The sequence below is a fragment of the Suricata suricatta genome, chromosome 12 (genome assembly GCF_006229205.1).
Source record: "Suricata suricatta isolate VVHF042 chromosome 12, meerkat_22Aug2017_6uvM2_HiC, whole genome shotgun sequence".
NCBI classification, from domain to species: domain Eukaryota; kingdom Metazoa; phylum Chordata; class Mammalia; order Carnivora; family Herpestidae; genus Suricata; species Suricata suricatta.
In genome coordinates, this window is record NC_043711.1 from 80,898,986 (window position 1) to 80,917,826 (window position 18,841).

The 18,841-nt window shown below is 51.7% G+C and overlaps 1 protein-coding gene across 3 annotated transcripts in view; it reads left to right on the top strand.

Annotated features, from left to right (window-relative positions):
* The window catches only part of TM9SF4 (transmembrane 9 superfamily member 4), a 50,652-nt gene extending 33,714 nt beyond the window's left edge, over positions 1-16,938 (top strand). For all 3 annotated transcript variants that reach the window (XM_029916945.1, XM_029916942.1, XM_029916943.1), the window contains 10 exons: positions 1,042-1,112; positions 3,960-4,092; positions 5,072-5,153; positions 5,249-5,324; positions 8,108-8,191; positions 9,758-9,933; positions 10,438-10,501; positions 11,733-11,852; positions 12,662-12,751; positions 15,017-16,938. In XM_029916945.1, the coding sequence (XP_029772805.1) occupies positions 1,042-1,112; positions 3,960-4,092; positions 5,072-5,153; positions 5,249-5,324; positions 8,108-8,191; positions 9,758-9,933; positions 10,438-10,501; positions 11,733-11,852; positions 12,662-12,751; positions 15,017-15,166 (1,046 nt within the window). In that variant the 3' untranslated portion in view covers positions 15,167-16,938. The remainder of the gene's footprint in view (positions 1-1,041; positions 1,113-3,959; positions 4,093-5,071; positions 5,154-5,248; positions 5,325-8,107; positions 8,192-9,757; positions 9,934-10,437; positions 10,502-11,732; positions 11,853-12,661; positions 12,752-15,016) is intronic.
* Positions 16,939-18,841: the final 1,903 nt, after the last annotated feature.

The following is an 18,841-nucleotide window of genomic DNA, read 5'->3' on the forward strand; positions in this document are numbered from 1 at the left end:
GCCCAGCCCGGTCTCTGTGCCCACAGGTCTGTCCTGCTGGTGAGAGAGACAAAAAGCAAGGTTGAGACCTGAGGGTGATAAGTGCCATGGAGCAGATAGACAGGGTGACCAGATTCACAGCTGTGGTAGGCTGCTTCAGAGAAAGCCTTTCTGAATGAGGAGGGGCCACCATTTGGAGACCCGGGGAAGGACTGGTCCAGCAAGGCCACGGCCCTGCAGGCTTGCTGAGGAGCTGGCTGGCGAGAGGCTGGCGAGCGGGGGGAGGGTAGTGGGCAGAGGTGGGGTGAAACTAGTCATTTCAGTGTCATATGGGAAGTAAAGATAAGGCTCGCTGCTCTGTACTACACCCTCACAGAGGGCCGGCTGCTGTGTTAATAAGCACTTTACAAATTTCTCAATCCCTCAGGTTCCATGAGCTAAGCCTAAAATGTTAAGTTAGCTTGAGGTCATCCAACACATCATCTTAACCACTGTTGTATGCTGCCCAGAGGGGCGGACAGGCTACTGTGGAGATACCCGTGAGGGGAGCCTCCAAACCATTACATGTGTTGAAAGGCAAAGATGCCTGGGGTGAGTCTTGTAGTGGGGGTTGGAGTCAGGGCAGAGTGGGGCATTGTGGGCAAAGGGAGCAGGGTGCAGCCCCAGTAGAGGCATGGAGGTGAGCGAGAGGAGGCTGTGAACTGATGACAAAAGTAGCAAGCAAGCAGGGCAGAGGTGAGCCTGGAAGGAAGTGAGGCTGCAGAAGTCGGCAGGACCAAGCCACGGAGCAGCTGGGGCGCTGTTCTCCCGGGAATAAAAAGCATTGTTTTTTGGCTGCCCACACCCATCCCAGTGGCTCTTTTCCTGCCCCTGCCAGGGAAGTGATCCTCCGTGTGCCCTGGTCTGGATAGCTGGGGTGGAGCTCTGCTCAGCAGAGGACCTGAGGCAGCTGCATAGCCAGTCCCCACTGGAGGGAGTTCCCAAGCCCAGGAGGGCAGGCAGTCCAGGAGACCCTGCTTGGCAGTGCTCAGGGCTCTTCCTCCCCACCCCCGTGTGTTTCAGGCATCCTGAGCATGATCATCATTCGCACCCTCCGGAAGGACATCGCCAACTATAACAAGGAGGATGACATTGTACGAGGTCTTGGCTGGGGAGGGATGGACTTGGAGAGGGAGGGCAGGCTAGCAGTAGGGCTCCGGGCCTTCAGATTCTGTGTGTGTGTCTGTGTGTGTGTGTGTGTGTGTGTGTGTGTGTGTGTGTGTGTGTGTGTGAGAGAGAGAGAGAGAGAGAGAGCGAGCGAGCGAGCGAGCGATACAGTAGTTTGAAAAGGAAAATAAATGTATAATCCCAAAATGTAGGGGATAGGCTTTCTGATTTCCAAGCACAAAAGGATTGGGAGAAATTACAGAAAGGATTTAATGGATTTGACATTAAAAATCTAAAGACTAGGGGCACCTGCTTGGCTCAGTTGGTAGAGCATGCAACCCTTAATCTCAGGGCCATAAATTCAAGCCCCACATTTGATGTGGAGCCTACGTAAAACAGAAAATCTAAAAACTGTTCTGCATGTCAGAATACACATACACATAATACAGAAAAGTGGGAAACAGTATTTGCAACAAACTTGAAAAAGGATAATACAGTTCAAAGAATTAAAAAGCCCCAGAATTTCTAATCTGAGAAGAAACAAAAAATGTATAGACTAGAAACTATACATGGCTAGCAAACTTATGAAGAACCATTTTTACCTCAGGGATAATCCCCCCAAAATACAGATTCCAACAATAATGAGAAGACATGGGGGCCCCTGGGTGGCTTAGGTGGTTAAGCATCCTGACTTCGGCTCAAGTCATGATCTCACAGTTTGTGTGTTTAAGCCCCGTGTTGGGCTCTGTGCTAACAGCTCAGAGCTTAGAGTCTTTCAAATTCTGTGTCTCCCTCTCTCTGCCCCTCCCCCTGCTTATGCTCTGTAGCTCTTTCAAAAATAAACAAACATTAGGGGCGCCTGGGTGGCTCAGTCGGTTAAGCCTCCGACTTCGGCTCAGGTCAGATCTCACGTTCGTGGGTTCGAGCCCCGCATCAGGCTCTGAGCCTGGAGCCTGCTTCCGGTTCTGTGTCTCCTCTCTCTGCCCCTCCCCCTCTCATGCTCTGTCACTCTCTGTATCAAAAATAAATAAAACATTAAAAAATAATAATAATAAATAAACAAGCATTTTAAAAAAATGAGAAGACAGTTTGGACCTGCAAATCAGCTCAAGTGTTTTTTAGTATAACACTTAACTGTGGGCAAGGTTGACATGAGCTAAACACCTTTCCACACCATGCATACAAGTATAAATTGGTAATTTTCTGTAAAGTAATTAATCGATCTACATACCATGAGCTATAAAATTGTTTGCTTTAACCCAGTAATTCTTCTAGAATTTTCCTAAGGAAAACATCAAAAATACAAAGGCTTGGTCTAGAAATATTTATTACAGCTTTATTTATAACTTAAACTGTATATAGCCTGATATTCCATAATAATGGATAGGTTATGTTATGGTACAGTTATAGATGAAAAATTGTACAGACATTAAAATAGTAATTGCAAGGAATATTTATTGGAAATGAGGAAATGCTCATGATCAAACGTCAACTGAATATAACAAAATACACAGCAAATACAGTATGATTCCAATTCCATTGTTTAAAAATTATATATACATTTGGACATAATACATAAATAAAGGGTTAAAGGAAATGTATCAAAATAATGGCATCATTTTATGTCTTTCTGGGTTTTTAAAACCTTTTGAATGTTTACTTATGAGTTTTATATCTCCTGTGTAGTTTTCCTGTGTTTTTTTTAAATATTTTCTACTTTTTGTTCATTTGAATATCATGCCAAATGCCAAAAATTTTTTTTCACTTTTTTATTACACAAGAACATGTAATTACTTTTTTGTTTATTTTATTTTGAGAGAGAGAGAGAAAGCTTGTGCATACATGAGCTGGGGAAGGAGGGAGAGGGGGAGAATGAGACTCCCAAGCAGGCTCTACAGTGTTAGTGCAGAGCCTGATGCAGGGCTCAAACTCAGTGAACCATGAGATCATGACCTGAGCCTAAAACAAGAGTTGGACCTTAACCAACTGAGCCACGTAGACGCGCCACACATATTACTTTTATAATCAGTTTTAAAAGGTGGGGGTGGGACGCGCCTGGGTGGCTCAGTTGGTTAGGTGTCCAATTTCGACTCAGGTCAAGATCTCACAGTTCATGGATTTAAGCCCTGCAACTTTGCTGACAGCTTGGAGGCTAAAGCCTGCTTCGGATTCTGTGTCTCCCTCTCTCTCCCTGGTCTCCCTCTCCACACCCCACTCACACTGTCTGTCTCCCTCAAAAATAAACATTAGGGGTGCCTGGGTAGCTCAGTCGGTTAAGCCTCCGACTTCAGCTCAGGTCAGATCTCACATTCGTGGGTTCAAGCCCCGCGTCAGGCTCTGTGTGACAGCCAGCTCAGAGCCTGGAGCCTGCTTCCGGTTCTGTGTCTCCTTCTCTCTCTGCCCCTCCCCCTCTCATGCTCTGTCTCTCTCTGTATCAAAAATAAATAAAACATTAAAAAAAAATTTTTTTTTAATAAACATTTAAAAAAATCTGTTAAAAACATTGCTTCTAAACCTCACCACCCAAAACCCCCTCAGAGTTAACATTTTCATTGTGTTGATGTTTACATTATTTTTTCATGCACCAGGCTTGTGGAATTTGGAGAGAAGGTTTGCCTTTTATGTAGCTGTAAGCCTCGTGCGTGGCCTCCTTTTCCATGTGACAGTTCTCTGGGAAGTACTCTCTCGTGTCACCCCTGTTGGTGTGGAGACTGGCTGACCCCTGAGGGGCACTCAGCCCTAGTCAGGAGGCGTGGGTCCCTGGGGAGGTCCCTGTAGGAGCTGCCCCCTCTGCAGCCCGGCAGGCAGCCTCACTCTTTTGCACTTGCCCGCAGGAAGACACCATGGAGGAGTCTGGGTGGAAGCTGGTTCACGGCGACGTCTTCAGGCCCCCCCAGCACCCCATGGTCCTCAGCTCTCTCCTGGGCTCGGGCGTTCAGCTCTTCTGTATGATCCTCATAGTCATCTGTGAGTGGGCCTGGTGGGGCTGGGGGTGGGGTCCTGTCATCAGAGCAGCGCACGCCTGAGTCTGAGAGGGGGCTGGCTTCCCCCCCCCCAAAGAAGGGGGGTTCATGTCAGTGACACAGGGCCAGACAGAGTCATCCATCCCAGGGGAAGCCTGGGTCCTCTCAGCACCAGGCTCTGGTGGTTTGAGGCCCCTCAGAGTTCTCCAGCACTGTTGATAGCCTGCCACGCCCACTCCATCAGTGAAGCTGCGTCAGGACTGTGACACAGGCCTCTGTCTACCATCAGGCATCAGTGACTAACACAAGTCAGCACCAGGATTGGCAGTGAAATCAGGTCTTTTCTCAGAGAACAGCTCCCAAAACTCTAATATATAGTAATTATAGACAATTCTGAAGTCAGTCTGTCTAAAAATTTTTTTTTCCATTGTCACTAATTTTTGACCAATCACACTGTTTTTGTTGTTTATGGTGGACAACACAACAATTTGATATAGGTATAGATTGTGAAATGATCGCCACAGTACATTTAGTTAACGTTCATCACCCCACGTAGTTATGTAATTTTTTTTCTTTGATGAGAACTTTTAAGATCTAATCTCTCAGCAGCTGACCTACCTCAGTTCGTATCTCAGCCTTATGCCTTTAAGCTTTGTAACTTCGGATAAGTCACTTAACCTCTGTGAACCTCGATTTTCTCATTTGAGGAATGGATAACCAACCTCTACCTTGCGGGGCTGCTAGGGCAGATTCCATGAGCAGGCCTTCACCAGGCTGCGTGTCAGCTCACTGCCCTGCTCAGCACCCCAGCTGAGGCCAGCCTTCTGCTGCAGAGAGGAAGGGAGTCTGCTATCAGGAAGGCCAAGGGAGAAGGGAGCCTCATCTGCCCTGGGCCCTGTGTGCCATCCTGGGATGGGGGCTGGGGCCCGGGACCCTGGCCATCAGCCACCCTGACTCTCCCTCTGCTCTCCCTCCCTCCACAGTCGTGGCCATGCTCGGGATGCTTTCGCCTTCCAGCCGGGGAGCTCTCATGACCACGGCCTGCTTCCTCTTCATGTTCATGGGGTAGGTGTGTCTGAGTGGGCTCTGGGGCTGGCCTAGGCCACCGGCCCTTCAGCCAACAAATCCCCTTGGTGTGGATCCCTCCCATTTCCCTGCAGGGTGTTTGGTGGATTTTCTGCTGGCCGTCTGTACCGTACTCTAAAAGGCCATCGGTGGAAGAAAGGAGCCTTCTGTGTAAGTGTCCTAACCTGCCAGTGTTGGTGTGGAGCCAAGAAGCTTCTTCCTAGGCTCCTCAGCAGTGTAGGCAGTCTGTGGTGGGGGTTAGGATCAGCAGCAGAGCAGCACAGTGATGGGGGGGGCACACACCTGACAGTCTGGACCACTAGGCTGTCACCACAGGCCTGTTGGGAGCTCTGAGGGCCTTTTGCTGCATCTGTAAGAAGAGGGAATTGAATTGAGGTGAATTTTAGCCTACATTGTTTTCTGGTTCAAACAAGAGAAAAAATAGAAGATTTAGAATAACAGGACTTAGGCACCAACCCTAGGTGTCAAAGTTTAAGGCCAGAAACTGACCAACAGGGCTGCTAAGAGAACACCCTGTGCCACGGAGTAAAGATGAGTACCCACCAGGGGCAGAAAAGGCCAGGCCATGGTGCCTCCAACCTATCTTCTGGACTTCGCTGCCTCGGTTTCCTCATCAGGGAGGACAGCTCCTGCCCTTCTCTGTCCTCCTGGTGGTGAGGACAGTTCTTGGCAGCAGAAAAGATCATAGAAACTGGAGGGTGCCTGGGACTTGACCCTACCTCCCAAGGGGCCCTGAACCCCCTCTCCCAGACAAGTGAGGCCCTCCAGGACCTGGGAACACCCTGGTGCCAAACTCAAGAGAAGCTTGTGGTCCCAGCTTTCTGAAACCATTCTCCCTCTGTCAGAAGCCCCCAGAGGAGCTCTAGCTGTGACACCCCTGGCACAAAGTAAGCCCTCCCTGAAGAAGAGCTGTGAGGGAGGCTGTTCTAGAAGGATCAAAGAAAGGTCCCGAATTCTTAATGCATCGAGTATTTGTCTCAGGCCATGGTGTGCCGAGAACTGGGGACCTACGGAGGCATGGAACCCAGCCCCCCCCCCACCTCCCCTGCAGCTCTTCCCTGGCAGGCCTCCCACAGCACCCCCAGGACCTCCCTCAGCTGGACCCACCCCAAACCAGCCTCTCCGCCCCGCACCTGGTTCTTGTATCTGGAGGCACCGTCATTCACCCTGACCCCCAGGCCAGACTGCTGCGTTGCTTCCTAGCCTCCTCCTCCCTCCTGCCCACCTCCTCTCAGGCAACAAGTGTTGAGAGTTTTCCCCCCAAATAGTCTGTGAATTCCCTCCCAGCTCCAGCTCTGGCTCCAGAACTCTTGCCCAGGTTTAGGACATCTTTGCCTCTTGCCTGGACCCTTGACTGTCTTTGGCGCCCCTGGTATCCCTGCAAGATTATGACCCTTCCCTGGGACTCTGCCTCTGCCCACAGATGAGCATGCGCTGTGAATGGCCCGCAGCAGTGCAGATACTTGACTGCCCCTCTCCTCCAGCCTGTCCTCCCCTCTGCCCGGCTACACCGCCCTCTTGCTCCCCTCAACCCACCCATTAGGTCTTAGCTCCGGGGTCGCCCTCTAGAAGCCTCCTGCCCCATTCTGACTTTGTGTCTTCCTTGACATCCCAGAGGAGCCTTTGCAGAGCCTCATGCCTACACGTAGTGCCGTAGAGCTGGTTCTCCATTTATGGGTCTGTCTACCTCACTGGAACCTTCTTCCTGTTCTCATCCCTGGTACCTAGCACAGTGCCCAGTGTGTAAGTTTCAGCCAAAAGGGCAGATGAGTGCCCTGCTACACAGTGGAGTCAAGCAGGAACACACAAGGGAGGAAATGGCATCTGAAGTGGGCCTTGAAGAGGAGGGTTTCAGATGGATGGAAGCAGCCGGCTGAGTGGCCTGGGGTTCCGGAATCTCCTAGATCCCAGTCCTGACTGTTCTTTCTCTTTCCCCATCTCTCCGGTGGGGGATGGTTGCACCTGCCCCTCAGGGCTGTCGTGTGGATGGAAGGAGACTGCACGGAAGGCCCTTGGCACAGCATTAGCACCCAGGAGGCAGGTCCCCTGAGGTGTTGCAAACCGCTGGCATAACAGCACAAGGACAGCGACACAGGAGCAGTGACCACTTACTGGGGAGCGGGGCGGTGGGGCTCTGGGCCTAAGGTGAAACTGGCATTGGAGGTTGAGCGCCAGATTGCAGGAGGACTCAGGCATGCTGGGCAGCGGCCCTCCTGGGTGCTGAGGTGGCCACAGCAGTGAAAGAGGGTCCTGCAGGCCTGGGGGCTTTGGTTCCATGCGCCTGGGCCCCAGTCTGAGAGATTTGAGTGGATGGTCTACAGCGCAGTGGGTCAGGAGCTGGGACCTGGGTCACGCTGCTTGTGTTTGAGCCTCAGATTCACCCTAAGCTGTGTGGGGTCAGGGTCTGTATTTAACACTGCTGGGCCTCAGTGCCCGCTTCTTTAAAAGGGGGTGACACTCATTATCCTTCCAGCCAGGCGTGTAGTGAGTCCTAGGTGAGAAGATGTGTGTGAGGCTAGCACCCACTGCCTTTGAGACTCAAAGCTTAACCACCACTCTAGGCAATTTGGGTGAGTCCTGGACATAGATGTTTTGTGCACATTTTATTCATTCGTTCCTGATCAGATGTGTGTTGAGCAGCTACTGTGTTCTGAGGGTTGGGAGTAGCCCAATGGACAGGGGGCCATGCTCTTTCCAAGGAGCTCCTAGTCCCTGAGGATAGGCAGACATTGACCAGGTAACTGGTGTGTATTCACAGACTGGGATGAAGGCGAGGAAGGGCAGTTCAAGGAATGCTTTCTGGAAGGAATGGCCCTTGAGCTGAGTCCTGAAGGACAGGGAGGAGGGTTGAGGGCTCCTAGCCTGAGGGCCCCACTGGGACAGGTGGGCAGCTCCCTCGTTGCAGCCCCCAGCCTGGTCTCCTTTGCTTCCAGACGGCAACACTCTACCCTGGCGTGGTGTTCGGCATCTGCTTCATCTTGAATTGCTTCATCTGGGGAAAGCACTCGTCCGGAGCAGTAAGTAAGGGAGGGCCAGCTGTACCCGGTCCCACTCCCGCAGATCACTTCTCACTGTTCCCTTCCCTTTTCTGGGTCCCCAGCACTCTGTTCCCAGCCCCAGGGGCTGCAGACTAGCTGGGGTTTCCCCAGCCCTGCCCATCCGGCTGCCCATCCCCGAGGCCCGGCCTTCCTGTGGGCCCGTGCAGCCAGCTGGCCAGAGCTCACTTCTCCAAAGGGAGATTTCCACAGTCAAGGGGCCAGCTGGGGAGTCTCCCTTTGCCTCGGCCAAGGGACGTTGCCTGGTATGTGTTGATTAGGTCAGTCTCCCGAACAAGGCTCTCTTCCTGTCCTCGCGGGTTGTCCTGCCCTCAGAGCGGGGACCCTGCCAGCCTCGGCCGTTGCTAGGAACTTGTACAGGACTCCTAGAGGAGGATTGTGAACTCAGCGGGGGACGGGGAGACGGGGTGTTGATCCTGTGGCAGGACTGCAGTGGAGAGGGGCAGGCATTAGCCATCTCCATGGAGAGAGCCGCCTCCCCTCGCCTGCAGGTGCCCGTTGGTCAGAGGTCCTTGGGTGAGACTGGGAGTCCGGGGTGCCAGTGGACTGGCTTCTTTGCAGCAGTCGGGGAAGCCGCCCTCGGGAAAGAGAGAGTCATGTTCTTCCTCTCACTTCCTCTTTTATACCTGTGTTCCTTCTCTGTTTCAACATTTTCCTCCCAGTTAGTTACCAATTGCTCATTATAAACCCCCGTTGTAGAAATGTTGGAAAAGTACAGAGAAGTTGCAGTATATTTTTGCAGTCTTTTCAGCTATGTTTAAAATAGAATGATATAACTTGGAAATTACAACGTAAAGGCAAACATTTATGTTGTACCTACATTGGAATAAGTACTGTTCTCAACACTTTACACACATTAATTCACTCCTTCCAGTTTGCATGACTCTCGTAACAATATGATACTGTATAGAACAGGATAAAGAAGAAAATGAAAAACTCACTTATAATCCCTACATCCCATCTGAGGAAGTACTGTTAGTTTTTAGCACAGGCCTCTGTAGGCACATACACATATAAATACTGGGTTGTTTCTATTAAAATGGAGTCCTATGCATACAGCATTATATCCTGCTTTTTTTTACTTCATAGTATATCCTGGTGTTTTATTTTTACAACATTGGGAACACACAGTTTGTGCACTTTTGTTTTTTCCCATTTGTCTTCGGTTAACATACCACATATTTCTTCATCCTGGCCTCTTCGCCTCCCCATTGTGTTCTCGGTCCCTCCTCTCTCCTTCCCCACTTCCTCCCTGGATGATGAGCTCCACCTGGATGCCACGGCTCCTTCTTCATGTCACAGCCCAGTGGTCCTCCGTCTGCCCTCCGTGTTTCCTCGGGGCTGGCTCAGCCCCAGGAGGTTCTGGCCAGGAGCCTTGTGGGGCGGCGGGGGGGGGGGGTCTGCAGAATCTTCCCTACCGTGGTGGCCCTCCTTCCATGGGACCCAGCGGGTCCCCCCGCACCCCCTGCACCGCCCCGGGCCCTGAACTTCAGGGCTCTGTGGGGCCTCACGGCACTGCGCCCACAGGTACCCTTCCCCACCATGGTGGCCCTGCTGTGCATGTGGTTCGGCATCTCCCTGCCCCTTGTCTACCTGGGCTACTACTTCGGCTTCCGCAAGCAGCCGTATGACAACCCCGTGCGCACCAACCAGATCCCCCGGCAGATCCCTGAGCAGCGGTGGTACATGAACCGCTTTGTTGGGTGAGTCTCTGGAAGGGGCGAGGCCGGGGATTCTAGAGTGTGAGAGGCGGACACTGCTGTTGCTTTCGGAGGACGTGGCACCGGGTACCTCCCCTGGGATGTTGTGACCGGTGGTTTGCGGCTCCAGCAGGCTCCGGTAGACTTCATGGAAGCTTAACTCGACGCCACGTTAAAGAGGACCAGGTTGGGACCAGACTTGATGCTGGCCTAAGAGCCCCAGGAATAGGGAAGGGAGGGACGGAAAAGTGCAGGTGAGACCGGGAAGACCATCCCTCAGATCTAGGCAAGCCATGCCACCTCTCTGTACCTCACTTTCCCCATCTATAAAATGGGGAGATTGGTGCCCAGCTTGCCTATCTCTCAGAAGGCTGTCATGGCACAAAAAGTGTGCCAGACAATTAGAACACCACACCTGGAGCACTGTCCCTCACGCTACCTGGGAGGAGCCTGGGTGCCCAGCGGCCCGGCTCTCCTGGCGGTGTTGACGCTCCCCTTCTGCCGCAGCATTCTGATGGCTGGGATCCTGCCCTTCGGCGCCATGTTCATCGAGCTTTTCTTCATCTTCAGCGTGAGTACCGCTTCTCCCTGGGGCTGGGGCAGCTCCAGGAGGTTGGGGGGGTGCTCCCCCGCCCCTCCACACACAACCTTCACCCCCACTAGCCTTGTCCCTGTCCCTCCGCTTACATGCTCTGCCTTTTACCACTTGAGAGATTTCAGACGGGCCCTTTACGCTCTTGGGGTGTCCGCTCCTGCCCCTCAAGATGGCTAGGAAGGATAAATGAGACACGGCACTGTGTGCGGGATCTGGTGTGTGGGCAGTGCTCAGTATATAGAAGCTGCGTCGGGAAGATTGCAGCCAGTCTCCACCATTATTAACATCATGGCATCTGCTTTGATTTCCAGGTCCTATACATCTTTACCTGTTATACTCAGAACTCTCAGGAAAGCGGGGGGGAATGATTCCTGATTTTCAGGATTGTTGTGAGGGTAGAGCTTGATAATGTCTGTGAAAGGCACAGTGCTCTGCATGCAGCAGTGCTTGCTACATGGTAGCTGTTTTAATGATGACTTCTGCCCAGGCGCGCCAAGATGGAAGCTGGCAGAAGGGCTCTTTAGAGCCCTCTGCATCTGGCTAGGCCTGCTCGGCACTCTGCACCAGGAGCGCCTGGTACCAAGTCTATACTGGCTGAGCGTCTGCTGCTCTGGAGTGGTCCAGGCCTTCCCTCCTGAGACCCCCGTGCCCACCCAGCCCTGCCAAGGAAAAGGGTCCGAGGCTGGGTTGGCTGTCCCCTGGAGGGGGCACCTTACTCTTTGTGTATGACCCTGGGCCAGTCACCAGCCTCTCTGAGCCTTGGCTTCCCCATCCATAAATGGCCACACTTTCATAGGCTTGTATCTGGAGATGCACATCATGTGGCACTGTGCCTGGCACACAGTATGCTGCCCCTAAGTGGTGGTGGCTGCTGGGCAATTGTGATTTGGTGGGATCTATCATTTCCCACAAGCTGTTGAGTTCAGGCTGGGGCCCACCCAGTGTCGGACGAGCCAGGCCCCAGCTCCTCCCAAAGAGCAGCCTGGCTCCTCACCCTCTGCTCCAGGGAGGCAGGCCAGGCAGACCCACCGGCCAGACCTACGGGCCCCAGTGGTGTCACAATGGTGTCTCCATTCCTGCCCCAGTGGCAGGTGGCATTGCCAGTCAGAACTGAGGGGTGGCTTTCTGAGAACAGGCAGTATGTGCCAAGGGTGGGGGCCGCCAGGTGGAGGCAGGCTAGCTAAAGGCTGCTGTGATGTGTCCACAGGCAATCTGGGAGAATCAGTTCTACTACCTTTTTGGCTTCCTGTTCCTTGTCTTCATCATCCTGGTGGTGTCGTGTTCACAGATCAGCATCGTCATGGTGTACTTCCAGCTGTGTGCAGAGGTGAGGGGAAGGGGCTGGGCATTGGGAGTGAGGAGAGCTGGGTCTGGCATTGGATGGGTGGGTTTCCCATGTGGGCCTTCCTCCTCTGGCTTTGGGGTCTTAGGCAAGTACTTCCCTTCACTTAGCTCACTTGCCATTGATTCAGCTGTAGACTGGAGTTAATGGTCCCTACCTCACAGCCTAGTCACATGGAGCAGTCACTGCGACTTGATAGGACAGTAGGTTTGTCAGTAGCTTCCACTCCAGTAGTGGTTTCTGCAGTAGCTGAGACAGATTGGCCAGCCTTTCCTTCCCTCCGTCTGGGGACTAGCTCTTGGCAGAGCCCCTTGGGAAGGGCTCTGGGACAAACAGCTTGAGCTGAAACCCTGGCCCCTCCATTGGAATGCCTGGTTGGGCGGTTAGTTCAACTCTCTGTGTCTTCTGTTCGTCATCATGTGACAGGATAGCAAGAGGGCCTGACTCAGGGCTACCGCAAGGAGTAAATGAGCCGATTCACGAATGACATGTAGCATGGTACCTGGCACATGGCGAGCATTTGCTCAAAAAATGTTAGTTACAGTTAATTACTGCTCTTTGGCTGTGGTCCTTGTTAATTTTTTTTAATTGAGATACTATTTATGCAGAATAAAGTTCACTGATGTTAGTCTACAGTTCAGTGAGGTTTTAGAAATGCATATGGTTGTATAACCACTATCCCATTACCCCCAATATTACTGTTCCTGTCTAGGGTCTTTAGCCCCTCAGGCAACCATGAAACTTGGGGGAGAGATTGTGCTTAGAGACAATGCCTCTGCTCTGTTTCTCCTCAGGATTACCGCTGGTGGTGGAGGAATTTCCTCGTCTCCGGGGGATCTGCATTCTATGTCCTGGTCTATGCCATCTTTTATTTTGTGAACAAGGTACCACCCTGTGTGCGGCAGCCCCCAGCCCTTTCAGGGCAGGTTGGTGGAGAGGAGGGTGCAGGGGGAACACCCAGGTGTCTGAATCTTTCCCCCCAACCGTGGGAAGAGCCAAAGCCATTCTGTTCTAGAATATGCTTCTTTTTAGGACTGACAGAATCTGTGTTCTTTGTGTTTGGGAGACAAAAGCCTTCAGGATAAATGGCAGAATATTGCCGGCAAAACCTGTGAGATACAGCCAGCAGAACTTAAAGGAAATCTCTCACCTTATTAAGAGACACTGATAATATAGTACTCAGCTCAAACAAAGAAAGAGCAAAAACATGAAAGATAAAGAAGGTAGAGGAGAAGAGTTAATAAGGATAAGTGCAGAAATACCGAAATAGCCTTTAGTGCCCAAATTTAGGAACTCGGGTTTACCCAGAACACAAACCGATCCCGTCGCCAAAGTGGTTTTGGTAGGTCCGTGCGTGACACATGAGCCGCATGAATGGGCCACTAAGAGGAGTTAGATCCAATTTCCCTCCTCTATAGCCCATAGTCATCAGAACTTTTGAGCGGAAAGTGACCAAAACTCCTTTTCAACCGGCTTAAGCAAAAAGAGAATGTATTGGCTGGTATAACTGGAAAGTTTAAGAAGCTGGAGTTCTAGCTTCAGGCATGGTTAGATCCAGCATTTCAAATGATGTTGGTGCTCCATGTCCGTGCCTCCGCTCTGAGTGTTCTCCTGGCTTTAATTTGCATGCAGGATGTTGCCCCAAAGGGGAAGGATGCCAGTGGCGGCCCTAGAGCTAAAAGAATATCTTTCCTCTACCACTGAGTTAGCAGTCCCAGGGAAGATGCTCACTGGCCTGGGCTACATGCCACCCTCAGTGCTCCTCAGGTCCTGGAAGATGGCGTACTCTGATCGACCTGCCTAGGTTCTGTGTGAAAACTGACAGCCCCAACAGGACCACAGTGTAAAGGAGTGGTTACTCCAAAACACTGGGAAGATGGAAGATAGGACACCGTGCTGGGCAAACAAAAGTCAGCTACATGCCTCCTAGACTGTCTCCTAGGGTCATATCATGACCTCTGGTTCTTCTTCCCTGCGCCCCGGTCTTTCTTCTCTGCTCTATAAACTTCCACCCCAGCCCCAGATCCTGTCTGTAAAATGACAGCCTTGGCCGGCCTGAATTCTAGGGGCCTTTTCCAGTTTTGCCTCTTTGCCTTGTACCTTTCCTGGTTTTACCCCTGGGTTTACTTACCCCTGTCCTGTCCCCTACCTCCCTCACCCCATCTCCAGCCATGAGAAAGCTTATGGAACTGGGCAGGGTTGAGCCTAAAAACATGACCATCACCGCCCCCCCCGTCTCCCGTTAAAGGATATATTGATTTCTGGTATTTTGTGACTGTCTGTCTCGCCGTGAGCCCTGGCACAGGCCCCACTCAGGCCCTGGTGTGCCAAGCAAGTCTCAATACCAAGGTTCCAGACCAGCTCTGCCTAGCCCAGCAAGCACCGCCCCAGACACGGGTCCCTGCCATCCCTGCCAGGCCTCAGAGCCTGCAGGGGAGTCCAGTATGCGCCAAGATGAATCCCCTGTGAGATGTTAACAAAGGGGCAGAAGCGCTCCCAGGACGAGAGGCCTGTAGGCTGGCTCACGGAGGCTTTCTGCTTTTTAATCCTCTCTCTCCACCACTCCATGGCCGCTGCTCCAGCCATCCTGGAATGTCGCTGTGCTGTTCCGGGGACTGGAGGGTGGAGAAGTGACGCAGCTGTGGCCATTCGTATCTAAGGCATTCTGGCCCTGGCCCCTCAGGTCAGCTCTCTCTCCTAGTGAGCCCTCAGGCCCTTCTCCAGGAGAGACCTGCCCCTGCCATCCCCACAAGAAATGGCCTGGGATAGTGGAATTGAGCCTTGGACACCCCCAGCCCTCCAGCCCAAGGCTTGAGTCCTATCTCCTTCTGCTTCCAGCTGTGTAGCCGTGGGTGCTGTCGAACCCCTCTGTGCCCCATCTGTGAATGGTTACGTGGTTACACTGCCCTGCCATAGTGGTCCTGAGCACTCAGGGCAGTGCACGGGCCCTGGTGCCAATGAAGGCTCGCCATGGCCACGAACTCTGCCTGCCCCTCACTGCCCACCTGGAGCCAGCCCCTTCCCCTTCCCAGGCTCCAGCTTCACCACAAGATCAGTGAGAAGGTCGGGCAGGGGGGCGGGGTCCAGGTTGGCCATGGTAGGCTGGCACTTAAGTGTCCACCCCTCTCTTCTCTCCACTCGTGCTCCAGCTGGACATCGTTGAGTTCATCCCCTCTCTCCTCTACTTTGGCTACACGGCCCTCATGGTCCTGTCCTTCTGGCTTCTCACGGGCACCATTGGCTTCTATGCAGCCTACATGTTTGTCCGCAAGATCTACGCTGCTGTGAAGATAGACTGATGGGGGTGGACCCCAGCCAGGCCCACTCCGTCCACGGACAGGAAGCCACTCTGCGTGGGGAACTGCAGGCACGCAAATAAAATAACTCCTGCTCATTTGGAATGTAACTCCTGGCACAGTGTTCCTGGATCCCGGGGCTGCGTGGGGGGCGGGAGGGCCTGTAGATAAATCTTGGACTTTTTTTCATCAATTTATTCCAGTTCTGTGGGGGATGAGTCTTTTGTGGGTCGTTTTTTCTTCAGTGCTAAGAAAGTTCCCTCCAGCAGGAACTCTCAGACCTGTTTATTCAGGTTTATTTTTGGTTGGGGGTTTTTTCCTTAGTTTTTTTAACATAAGGATCCAGGATGGATAAATCACCAAGACACTGGGTTTTGGTCACTGTCTCCACCTCAGTTCCTCAGGCTGTTGGCCACCCCACGACTAACTGGAAGAGGAAACACTTGGCCTTCTGGGGCTTCGGTGAGGTTTCCAAGCCTCTCACGGCCCATTCTCACACTGATGCTGCGACAAAGCCCAGCTCCAGCCCGGACACGCATCCTCAGTGCCGACCAGCCTCCACCAGGCCTCTCCCTCACTCTTCTCTCCCCACAGCCTCCACCCAGGGCTGCCCAGAGCAGGGCGACCACGTCTTGTTGCTACAAGGAAAACCCCCAGGAAGTGCTTGGGGCCACGTGCCCCAGGACAGCAGGCCTCACCCCTGCCCAGAGCAGTGGGAGTTGGCTGGACCAGAGAAGAGACTTGAAGTGAACTGTGTGTGCCAAGAAACCCTGGACCCAGGGCCAAGTATTTACAGAGTCAAGCCAAGCATCCTCATGTCTGTCTGCAACAAGGTCCTCGCCCCCTCAGGATTGCTCCCCAGTACGTTCCCCGGGGGGTTGCTGCTCTTTGCAAAGTGTGCTGGTGGCGGGCCCTCTCCACTCCCCCTACCAATACAGAACAAGGCTGGGAGACCTCATGCCCTCTAGGTGGCCGGGGAGAGAGGCGTTCTGTCCCTAGGCATCCCCTAGCCTCAGTGCTCATACTCTGCTCCTTCAGCCAGACCCATGCCCTCGGCCTCCACCTTTGTCTCCTATCTGATTTTTGCCTCCTTTGGGGGACAACCGGAAAACTGCTTCTGAGAAGGAAGATGAAAGGGCAGTTCTGTCACTCTTTCCCCAATTCCCAGGAATAGGCAAAGAGCCAAGTTAGAAAAAGGGAGCTAACTTTGCAAGCGTGGCTCCTCTGTCAGCACCCAACCCCCAACCAAACATTTGTTCTTAAGTCGCAAGAGACCAAACCCACCCTGGGATTCGGGTTTAAGTAACAGCCACTCATCCTTGAATCAGCCCCTTTGAGACTCCCACCACAAGACAAAGCTCAGGATGCCGGCTAAGTTAGGAACACACCCCACCCCTTGACACCCTGCACCCCGACTCCAGATTCTCCCAGCAGCCCCTACCAGCTCCACCAATCAAACCAGTGAACTTCTCAACCTTGGTCACAGTGACTCCGTAGCGCCAAGCGCCGTCCACCAAGAATCAGGTTGGAGAAAAGGGAACCCAAGCAGTATAGAATGATAACGGAGGCTTTTGTTCATTCAAGTCTCGGATTTTTTCCCTAAGAGATTCTTTTTTTTGGGGAGGGGGGGATATAGGGAAATGGACTCCTCATTAAGGATTCAAACATCATCAATTTTTCTGACTTTTTTAATCATCATCATTATTATTTTTAATTAAAAAATGCCTGTATGCCTTTTTTTGGTCCAATTGTAAATAAATGTGCCATTGACCATTTGTCACGTCTCTTGAATCTCTTGCAGGGTTTAGAAGTCTGAGGTGAGACCTTCTCCTGAATGGGTTGAGCTGAGTGGTTTCCCTCAGGCTTTCTAGAGCTCAGGCCACGGTACAGCCCACAGTGTCTCCCATCTGCTCAGCCCCTCCATCCTGAATCACAGGCATGGTCCCACAAGTAGGAAATGGCAACCAAGTGTGAGCTTTAGTAGCAGTGAGACCTGGTTTTAGAATCCCAGCTCCAATATTTTACTCCCAGCTCACTTTACCTTTCTGTCCTCTAAGACTCCTTCAAATAGAAACATAGGTCAAACTGTCTTATGTCCCAAGGGGAATTGACTGGTTTGTAAGTCATCAAAGAAAGGACTCATTTGACTTCAGGTATGGATAGATCCAGGGGCTCAAAGAGTAGCCTTAGGATTCTCCCTTTCTCCATGTGCTTCTCTCTGGCCTATTCTGTCCCATTGTCAAAAGTCTTTCCTGGGGCGCCTGGGTGGCTCAGTCCGTTGGGCGTCCAACTTCAGCTCAGGTCATGATCTCACGGTTCATAGGTTCGAGCCCCGCGTCGGGCTCCGTGCTGCTAGCTCAGAGCCTGGAGCCTGTCTTCAGATTCTGTGTCTCCCTCTGTCTCTCTGACCCTACCCTGCACACACTGTCTCTCTCTCAAAAATAAAATGTTAAAAAAAAATCTTTTCCATGAGGGAGGTGGTAAGGGCATGTCACATCACTCTAGGTTTACATTAGCCAGGTTGGAAAGCCTAGAGGAAAAAGACCTCTTCTTCCCTATCTCAGTATATTCAATATAGGTAAATCCCAGAAAAGGTTTCTGTTGGACCTGGATTACTGAGTGCATGTCTTTGAGCATCACTATATTCAGGAAGACAGTTGTTACAGGCTGCATGCTCCAAGGGTGTTGGACACTGTGAGTTTGAGCCCCACCAGAATCCCTTGGAATGCGTGGAAAGAACAATTTCCCACAGCAAGGGATGCAAAACAAAAACAACAGTTGCCTCATACCCTGCTCCTTCCACTCGTGCCTTGGTTTCCTCGTCTGCAGTGAGTAGGGCGCTGGGTGCCATTCATGGAATGCTTCCAGTGTTCCAGATGCTGTCCCACTTCCCACGTACTAGCCGGTGAGTCTTGGAGAGGATCCTCTGAGGCATGTTCTTTTTTTTTTTTTTCTTTAACGTTTATTTATTTTTGAGATACAGATAGCATGATCAGGGGAAGGGCAGAGAGGGAGACACAGAATCCAAAGCAGGCTCCAGGCTCTGAGCTGTCAGCACAGAGCCCGATGTGGGGCTGAAGTCAGACACTTAACCAACTGAGCCACCCAGGCGTCCCGAGGCATGTTCTGTTATTAGCTTCTTTTTGCAGAGGAGATAACTGAGGTAGCCGACTGGGGGTCCTGTGGCAGCTGTGTGCTGGAGTGTTTTTCCGCAAAACACTCCCAAACATGTTCTTCCAGCCACTACTATAACTGCCTTTTAAAAGCACTATATATCCGTGTGTGTATATAGATTTCTAAAATGAAGCCACGGTGTATATGCCATGAAACACCACAATCAGGACCATGAACATATCCATCAACCCAAGTTTCCTTTGGTATTTTGCCCTCTAGCCTCCAACAGTCCCCAAGAAAACACCAATCTGCTTTCTGTCACTATAGTTTGCATTTCCTAGGGGGCTATATAAATATAGTATGCTGTTTCTCCCATCTTTTTCATTCAGCAGAAGTATTTTGAGATTCATCCATGGTGTTATGTATATCAGTAGTTCATTCCTTTTCATTTCTAAGCATCATTCCTTTGTATGGATATACCATAATCTGTTTACTTATCTAATGAGGGATATTTGGCTTGTTTCTAGTTGGAGCCTACATATAAAGTTGCTGTGAATAAGTGAA